This window comes from Notechis scutatus, chromosome 5 (assembly GCF_049901735.1).
Source record: "Notechis scutatus isolate UNSWTSFEM ecotype Mainland chromosome 5, rNotScu1.2, whole genome shotgun sequence".
Classification (NCBI taxonomy): Eukaryota; Metazoa; Chordata; class Lepidosauria; order Squamata; family Elapidae; genus Notechis; species Notechis scutatus.
This window is the reverse complement of record NC_142013.1, coordinates 64,261,285-64,271,180: the sequence shown is the minus strand read 5'-3', so window position 1 is coordinate 64,271,180 and position 9,896 is coordinate 64,261,285. Positions and strand designations below refer to the sequence as shown.

At 35.3% G+C, this 9,896-nt stretch overlaps 1 protein-coding gene across 1 annotated transcript; it reads right to left on the bottom strand.

Moving 5' to 3' along the window:
• Positions 1-906: 906 nt before the first annotated feature.
• Positions 907-9,772, bottom strand: TASL (TLR adaptor interacting with endolysosomal SLC15A4). Its single transcript, XM_026680416.2, has 2 exons — positions 9,650-9,772; positions 907-1,907 (listed from the first exon to the last, which is right to left on the bottom strand). Exon 2 carries the CDS (start codon positions 1,904-1,906, stop codon positions 1,031-1,033), a length of 876 nt encoding a protein of 291 aa, XP_026536201.2. The 5' UTR covers position 1,907; positions 9,650-9,772; the 3' UTR covers positions 907-1,030.
• Between the last annotated feature and the right edge of the window lie 124 nt (positions 9,773-9,896).

The following is a 9,896-nucleotide window of genomic DNA, read 5'->3' as shown; positions in this document are numbered from 1 at the left end:
ATCATCATCATCATCATCATCATCATCTTGCTACTCAAGAACAAGCACCGCAAACTAATGCCATGAGAGTGAAGATACAAAAATCCACTGACAACCCAAACTGCCAACTTTGCAATGACAAAGGTGAAACTGTTTCACATTTAATATGTGAGTGCAGCAAAATTGCACAAACTAATAACAAAACTAGACATAACCGAGTTGCTAAATTTATCCACTGGTCATTATGTAGAAAATATGACTTATCTGTATCTGAAAAGTCATGGGAACATAAAGTGGAAAAAGTTGTTGAAAACAAGAAGGTGAAGATCTTATGGGATTTTCGAAAAGTACAATTTATTTATATTGCTGTACCAGGAGATGCCAGAGTTGAAGAAAAAAAACTGGAAAAATATTGCGACCTGGCCATCAAAACTACACGATTATGGATGAAACATGAAACAATGATACCCATTGTCATCGGGGCACTTGGTACCATGTCCAAGAATTTTGCAAAATACATCAAGAAGTTGCAGCTTCCAGCTGTAAAAGCCTGCACTACTTGGAACAACATACATTTTAAGAAGATACTTGGTTGATACCTAGGATGCTGGCAGCAACCGGTATCAACCATCAGAGCCAGTCAATGATACTTTAAATATTCAGTTGACTGAGTTTTATGTTTAATGAATAAAAGATTAATAACAACAACAACAACAACAACAACAACAACAACAATAATAATAATAATAATAATAATAATAATAACAACAACTACTACTACTACTACTACTACTACTTCAGGAAAACTTTCAAAAGTCCCTTATTAACTGAACTTTTTGCAGACACACAAAATTGTTCAATAAGGAAAGGAGGAGAAAAAAAATACAATGCAAAAGAAGGGGAAATGAAAAATCTTGGAAGAATTTACCTGTTAAATAGTTACAGGTAAATTAATCGCAATTTGGCACTTCAACTGTTTCCTGATAGTTTTGTAATTAAGAAATTAAACTGAGTTACAGTTTGATTTCTACATTTCAAGATATAGTGATCTTTATTTAGTGCTGAACTGGGAAATATGGAGACTAGGAGTGCTCATTTCACTTGACACCTTTCCACTAGCTAATTGCAGTAGGCAGTTAATAACCATATCTTTGGCTTGGGTGGTCTTCATGTTCATCTCTTGAGATAACTTCATGCTGATTTGATCTACATTTGTCATTATGAACTCCGAAGTCAAGATTTGTGTGGGAGATATGCTGCTGCCCGTCACATCCATGATATATTGTTTATAAAGCTCTACCACTTTCTCTTCCAAATAATTATTCAGAATTGAATTTGAGAGAGGCTGCTGATGTTGCCTGATGCTGGACACCCTCCAGCATGATGAATTCCTTTGGGATGGTTTCTGTGGGATCTCAGCAGGTAGCATTGGAATTGAATCTATTGGCAATGGAATCTCTGATGATTCCAAGAATGGGCATATCCCACTGTCAAAAATAGCATCTCTTTTATTTGAATTCATTGGTAGCACCTGATCACCAGCAATATGCAAGTCACTGTAGTTCTTACAAATGCTTTTACAAGAAGAAGGAACAAGGTAAGTGTCCTTGCTTATGGATGATCCCACATAGATTTCCACAGGTTCGGATGTTTGCCTTTCAAATATTGGATATTGAATAATTTGTGTCAATGTGTTTTTCTTTTGTTTATTATTTTTGGGTTTTTTTGAAGAAACAGAGATCATAAATGTGTCCATGGATCTATAATTCCAAAATAAACTTCTACTTTGCATGTTGCCTGTTGATTCACAAGTGACGCCATTTAATGACTTCAATTCATATATTGCCTCTTCTGTTTCTGCTCCATAAAGCGTGTAATTCAAGAGCTCATGATAAGGGATTTTACAGAGATATCCTTCAGACAACATTCTTTGGGGAGGGAGGAGAAGAAAGAAAGATTATCAGAACATGTTAAATATTACTAATAAAACAGAGTGACTGTGAGTTTAGTGGCTGTAATACAGTATTTGATCAAATATAATGTGGTGACCTTGAAATGAGTATGGTATCTAAAGTCATTCTTAATTAATCATAATCACTGTTTCAAAGCTCATGAAACTTAAAACAAGACAAACCAGCCATTCCAGTCAGGTAACATATATTACATACTTGTAAGTGTTTATTGATAAATCAGGAGCTAAATTCTATTAGGGTAGCCACAATATTTGTTTCTCATTATGAAGACCATGACAACAGAAGACCAATCTGTTCCTTTCCATGAGACAACAAACAGCTGTGGGGAATTTGCTGAGTCATTCACTTCCAAATAAAAGAATTCTGCTTTTGCTAATTTGGAAAGTACAAGGGCAGCATTACTGTGCTGCATTTATCAGCTACGGTAATTTTAATCACAGTCTTTGGCCTTGGGAATTCTAATTAAAAGAAACAAAGGCCAAAAATAGCATTTCAAAAAACCACAGCAAAAGAATATAAAATACCTAAGAATGATATGTTGCAAATCAAAAAAAATTTACCAAGAAAATGTTTTCATTTTCCTTTTTTCCCATTCCACATCCTGGTGTTGTTTTTTATTGTGAACCTGCAAAAAAGGGCTTTCCTTCTATTTTGAATTGCTTATATTCGAATATGGGCTACTTTGGAAGACAATAGTTTTTGGGGAAAAGTATTTTTTAAGCAATATATCATTTTAGCATATCTGAATAGTAGTAGTTGGTTAATATTGGTTAAGCTTAAAATATTAGTAAAGGTTCTCAAAATTATTTGAAAAATAATATTTTACAATAATTTGACCGAAATATAGAAACCATAAATTAATCATCAAGTGTTTCTTTAACAGTATTTATGGACTTAAAATAAGTTCTAAAAGAAAAGAATATCTGTAGCTCAAACTTGAACTGTGGAGTTCTTTGTGCTCTCTGAGTTTGGTTATTTGCTTGTAGAGGTTTCATTACCCAACTAGGTGACATATTTTATCAGTGAATATGGACTTTGCTGCCTGTCTATATATATACTAGCTTCCCCTGCCAGTTTTGGTGGAGATGTAATTTCTTGTTGGTAGTTTCTTTGACCAGGTTATTGTTTTCTGCACAATTGTTTGCCTGGTGCTGATCCATTATCTGAATGTAGGCTGATGAGGGGGGATATGTTGTCTTTTTGTTTGCATCCTAGGGTTTTTTATTATCTCTTTTAAATGTTGTGTAACTATGGTTTATGTCTGTGTATTTACTGGTGACTGATTTGCTTGAACATAAGCTTCCAGGAATTTCCTAGCATTTTTTGGATTTGGCTTGGTTTGGGAAGCTAAGAGTTTTTCTGTTGAAACTGTGTTTGAGTCTGTCCACAGGGTATGAGATTAAGGAGTTTTCAACATGCCTTCTGCAGCTGGTGTTTTGGTGCACTTAGCTAGTCTGTCTGTCCTACATCGATGACTGTTGCAGTCTTTGCATTGTACATTGTATGTGACCCTTTTTTCTTCCTGGGTTATTGGATCATTTGATTTTATTAAGATGTTTTGAAGGGCTTTAACCAAAATCTCTTGTCCAATTTTGCATTGAAATGTATCTGATATTTTTGGATAGTTTTAATGATCTTTTAAGCCAGAGACCCCCAACCTCTGGGCCACAGCCCACTACTGGACTATTTGCAACTAGGCTGTGTAAGTGGCAGGCCAGCATGCACATGTGCACAGCTCAATTAATGTGAGTGCCAGGCTGGTGTGTATGCACGTGCAGCTCAATTTGTGCAAGTGAAACTATTAAAAACTATTTTTTTATTCATCTGGTTTAAAAAAGAATAAATAGAATAGAATAGAGCTGGAAGGTCTTCTAGTCCAACCCCTTACTCAAGAAAGAGAACCTATACTATTTCAGATAAGTGATTGTCTAATCTTTTCTTAAAAACCTCCAGTGATGGGAGTGCCCATGATTTCTGAAGGCAAGGTTCAGTGGTTAATTGTCCTCACTACTAGGAACTTCCTCCTTAATTCCAGGTTGCTTCTTTCTTTGGATAATTTCCAGCTCTTTTTTCTTGTCCTGCCTTCTGGTGCTTTGTAGAATAATCTGAGCCCCTCTTCTTTGTGGCAGCCCCTCAAGTACTGGAATACTGCTATCATGTCACCCCTAATTCTTCTTTTCTTTAGACTAGTCAAACCCAAATCCTGAAGCCATTTTTCATGTTTTAGTCTCCAGGCTTTTGATCATCTTAGCTTCTCTTCTCTGAACTTTTTCCAAAGTCTCAACATCTTTTTTGTAGTATGGTGACCAAAATTGGTTGCAGTATTCCAGGTGTGGTCTTACTAGGGTTTTATAAAGTGGTACTATACTTCATGTGATCTTGATTCTATGCCTGCTTATACAACCCAGGATTGTATTAGCTTTTTTTGGCAGTGGTGGCTGCACATTGCTGGCTCATATTCAAGTTATCATCTACTAGGACTCCAAGGTTTTTCTCACAGTTATGGTTTTTGAACCAGGTCTCACCTAATCCGTAACCTTTGGTTTTTCCTGCCTAAATGTAAAACTTTGCTTTTCTCCACATTAAAATTTGTTTTGTTGGATAGGGCTCATTGTTCAAGTTTGTCAAGATCTTTTTGGATCCTGAGTTTGTCTTCAGGGGTTGTGGCTATTCCTGCCAGTTTAGTGTCATCTGCAAATTTGATGAGTTCCCCTTCTCATCTAAGTCAATTATGAAGATAATTGAGTACTAGGCCTAAGACAGAGCCTTGTGATACCCCACTGCTTACTTCTCTCCATGTGGATGTAGTACCATTAAGGATATAATACTATTAAGGATGTAGTACCAAAACAGCAATCGCACATCCACTTGACAGATAATATATGTGACCTACTACCTAGTAATCCAGTAGGATCATGCTTTTTTAAAAAGCATTATCCTTTACAAGCCTTTGCAAAATGGCTATCAAATCAGGGCTAAATTAAAAGTTGCTGGGGTACGAATAATTATTATCTGAAGCAGAGGAAAGAGAAGCATTAAAAGCAAATGAGTAACAGAACAGTGAGTTATTTTAAGCAGGCTTGTATCCTTACTGGAAGCAGCTCTCTGAAGTTCTAGAGATAATCTTTTAAGCCCAATTTGGAAATTTGAAATGCTTCCATAGAAGTTGGTAAAGAGCTTAAATGTAAAGAGAAAGAGAAGAGAGCAATAAAAAAGCACATGCAAGTACGTTACAAGAAAGATGGTAAAGCTGAATCCTGTTATATCTTTCACAATCATATCTTACTTCCTGTTTATAAGCAAAGGGCAACAAACCAGAAGGGCCACTGAGTTCAGCAGCAAAGACGTTTAATATGTATTGTGTTCCTTGTTCAAGAATGTATCTCTTTTAGTATACATCTGATTTCTGATGAACCTGAAGACAAATCTGAACAGATCTCCTGTTGACAACTGAATGTTATGCTTCAACTATTTCTTTATATCTCTACTATCTCGAAACCCGTGCTTTGCTATGAAACTATGTGGTTGGGCTTAGTTTTGGGGGAGGAAAATAAGTGGAAAAAATTCTGCCTCTGCCTACCAGCATCCATTGGTATTCATCTGGCTAGCATCCTGTCAGTGTTTGAGAGAGTTGAGGGCTGCTTGGAAACTGAAACAGTATTTGCTGTGTGAGCAAGGAGACAGCTAGGAGCTTGGGCGTGGCTTAGCTCAACTGTTCTGTACTAAAGCTGCTTGGTACTGTGAAACTAAAACTGAAACTCCTCTCCTCTGCTTGTATTTTGCATTTGTAACAGATTTTTCAGGTGGGGAGGGGGAGTAGAATTCCTTAGTATCAGAGCACATTAATAATAATATACGAAATACTAATGCTGTGATGGTCATTTTGAAAAAGTCTTTCTTAGTGAGCACCTAGAAGCCAAGAAGTACATGCCAAATTTAAAGTTTGTAGGCTTTACAGTTCTGGTGATTTTGTGATGATATGTGAGTGGTATTTTACTTTTAGATATAGGTAGGTATATGTACCTGTCCTAAAGGAAACCTTAAAGTATAAGGCTATTGGAGAAGAAAACACAATTGGTTTCAGAAAAAATGGCAAAGATCATTCACATTTTCTAGTAGATAAAACTGAAAAACATTTCTGGCTTTTATTGAATACCATTAAATGAATAGTAATAACCATTAAATGAATGGTTATAATGAATACATAGCTACCAGCCATGATAGACTTTAACTGTACCTTATCCAATAATCAAAGAGTGAACGTTCTGCACAGAAAAGATATCCAAACATTTACATTCATTGTCTAAAGCTGCATTTTTTTAGAGCTAGTGAGTTCCTACACTAGGATGACTGAAAAAGGAAAAGATAATACATAAAAAACAGCCCATTTCCAGTAAAGTTTGTGTGAAATGAGGTTTAAGAAATCAAGTTATCACTCAAGCATGTTGCAATAGACTAGACCAGGGCTGTCAAACATATGCGTCACACGCTGGCCACGCCCAGGTTTAGCAAAGAGAAAAAAAGTCCTGATATGTCACATGATGTCACCGTGATGACATGTGCTTGACACACCTGGTCTAGACAGAATGTGACCAAGGCATGGATAACTTGCTGTGGAATTATTACAGCTCATACAAAAGAAATATGTAAGTTCATTAGCAACTGAGCCTTAAAGAAAACCTCTGAGTATGGATGCACACTTTCATTCAGATGCAAACCCATTCAAAACAGGGTTAACCTCAGTGTTCCAGTCTGCTTTTTTACTCATCAATGCCACCTCAGTCCATACCAAAATCCTTCTTCAAGATGACAGAAGACTTAGCAATCCAAGGTACACTCTAAAAACAAACAATGTACATTTTACTTGAATAGACACTTGTCTAGGATTGATATGATGTGGATATCAACATACTTAATTCCTAACATACAAGAAATCAGTATTGGAAAAAACACCTGGGCAGACCATAATCCAATTAAAGTAATATGGAAGGGACAAAAAGTGGTTAAGATAGACAATGAACACCTCAATATTAAAAGAAAAGGAAAATATTAAATATATGGAAAAAGAATTGAAATTCTTTTTTGACAAAAATAGATGAAACAGAATGAAAAATAGAATGAAAAGGGTGAGCTCAAAACAAGAATTGAATGAACAAGGGGTCGATATGAATTGGCACTCATATATGCAAATACAATCAAGATACGAAAAAGATGTTAAAACTGAAGGTATTCATAAGGAATTGACAGAGTTGGATAAAATATTAACAGGAATGGAAGATAAGCTAATTAAAAAAATACATTGTTACCAGGTGTTAAATTAGAAGAAAAGCAAGTAAAAGAAATGATGATAGCATGGGCGCAAAATTTTGGGTTTCACATAGAACTAAATAAGTGGCAGAAGTTATGGAAAAGAAATTATAAATTAACAATATCGACAGCATACAAAGAAAATTTGTATAAGATGTTTTATCGATCGCACTTTGCACCAGCAAAATTGGCAAAGATGTTTAAAGACAAATCAATAAATGCTGGAAGTGCCACCAGATACACAGATCATATTACCATATGTGGTGGACATGTGGAGAAGCTAAAAGATATTGGACAAAAATACACACATGGTTGGAAAAAAAAATAAAGCAGCATATAGATTTGAAACCTGAAATATTTTTATTAGGGATGGTACCTGTATGTTATAGCAAAGAAAAAATTTACTTGATTATCCATGTATTAACAGCAGAATTTGCAGAATTTGTATTTGCTCAGAATTGGAAAAGTGATAAAATCACGACAGAGGGAAAAGTGATTGAGAAAATATTTGAATGTGCAGAGATGAATAGATTAACACTGGAAATAAAAGAAAAAGAAGAAACTGAATACTTATAAGATATGGGATACATTTTACCAATGGTTGGAAAATAAAACAAGTTAAAACTGAGCAGATGAATATATAGAGAAATAAGTGAATATTGATATAGAGGTGATGTATAAGAGATAATGATTTATAAAGGGAATGTGATTATTATTATATCGGTAAGAAAAGTACTAAATCCAATTGTTAGCACAAGATATATGTACCCAGTCGACACACTGTTTAAAGGAAAGATGAATTTATTGTAAATATTAAAAAAAAACTTTTGGAAAAAAATGCCACCTCAGTCTTGTCTGAATTTAATTATACCTTGTTCATATCTACCTGATCAGTGAGTTTAAGTAATGTTCAAGATGTTGATTTGGATAGTAAGGCTTTTATTTAACAGATTAACAGAGTTGGAAGGGACCTTCTAGTCCAACCCGCCACCCAAGCAGGAGATCCTACACCATTTCTAACAAATGGCTGTCCAATCTCTTCTTGAAAGTCTCAAGTGATGGCGCTCCCACAACTTCCGAGGGCAAGCTGTTCCATTGGTTGATTGTTCTCACTGTCAGAAAGTTTCTTTTTATTTCCAGGTTAAATCTCTCCTTGTTCAATTTCCATCCATTATTCCTGTCTATTCCTTCATGCATTATCAAATTTATATGGCCTAAAGGCAACCCTGGGCAGCAAACAACAATAGATAAAACAGCCAATATAAAAACAGATTAAAATCTAAAGAGCCACAATAATAAATAACATAAAAATAAAAATACTAACATTAGACAAAGGGAAGATAAAAATGGCTTCCTCAGTAAAGGAGCCACTGAGACAAATCTCTGGTTTCCTGGAGACCCAGACCTGGCAATATAACCAAGTCTTGAGAGTCTTTTGGAAAATGTTAGGTGTCACCAACATACTGATGACCTGTAATGAAAATATCTCACATGATATTTCCAAAAATGTTTCATGTACATATTGAACAATATGCTGACAAGATGAATTATTGTAGGCCATAGAACAACCTACATAAGAAATATAGCTGCACAACATTTTCTTTAGAACATGGTCTGATAAGAATACAGTGCCAAAAAGATGCTGAAGCAATGACAATGTAAGTTATTAAGTGTGTCTGGAAAATTAGCAGAGCTGCATTGCCCACTTCTAATTTCTAATTTAGGTCATCTATCTAGGCTAGTACAAAGGTCTCAGTAATCTATCCCAGCTGAAAGTCCAATAAAAATGACTCCAACATTAATTGATTCACTTTAGAATTAGTCAGTTAAAGAAAGTGAACGTACACTATTTTCCTATAATCTGCTGCATATTTAATAATGATAAATGTTTGACCTATTATATACTATATATAAATGTGGCACATTGTGCTGGTTTTGTCTTTGCACATACTTGTTCAATTAACATATTTTGGCATAGTCATGCCATCATTATGTGATTTCTTTTATTTTGGCACCCATTTCTCAATGCAATACATGAATGTGCACTAATTTCCTTGCACTGTTTTATTTTAGACTGAATTTAAAATACTTATAAATTTAAGATTTGTTTATTTAAATAATGCAGACTCTGTCAAAAATCAGTACTTGCAGTGGAGGGATTGGTCTAATGGTTAAGGTACCAGGCTAGAAAGCAAGATACCATAAGTGCAAGTCCTGCTTTAGCCATGAAAGCCAGTTGAGTGACCTTGGGTCAGTAACCCTCAGCCCAACTCATGTCACAGGATTGTTGTTGTGGGGAAAATAGGAGAGGAAAATGTGTTGGATATATTCACTGCCTTATTTGTAAAAATAATAAAGGTCAGAATAAATATCAATCAATCCTCACTTACCTTCAAGAATTAAACTTTTCCTTTACGGCGAGATCAGTGCCCAGTTGTGTAATGATGAACAGAAATGTGGCATAATACTTTGGACATGGACACACACATACACACACACACACACACACACACACATATATATATGACATACACAAACATATGTAATACTTTTGTTTCCGTTAATGTGGGCAAAGATGCCTGTCCTCCTCCCCTCCCCAATTCCCGACTGCATTGCTTGTGAAATGGAAATCCCCTG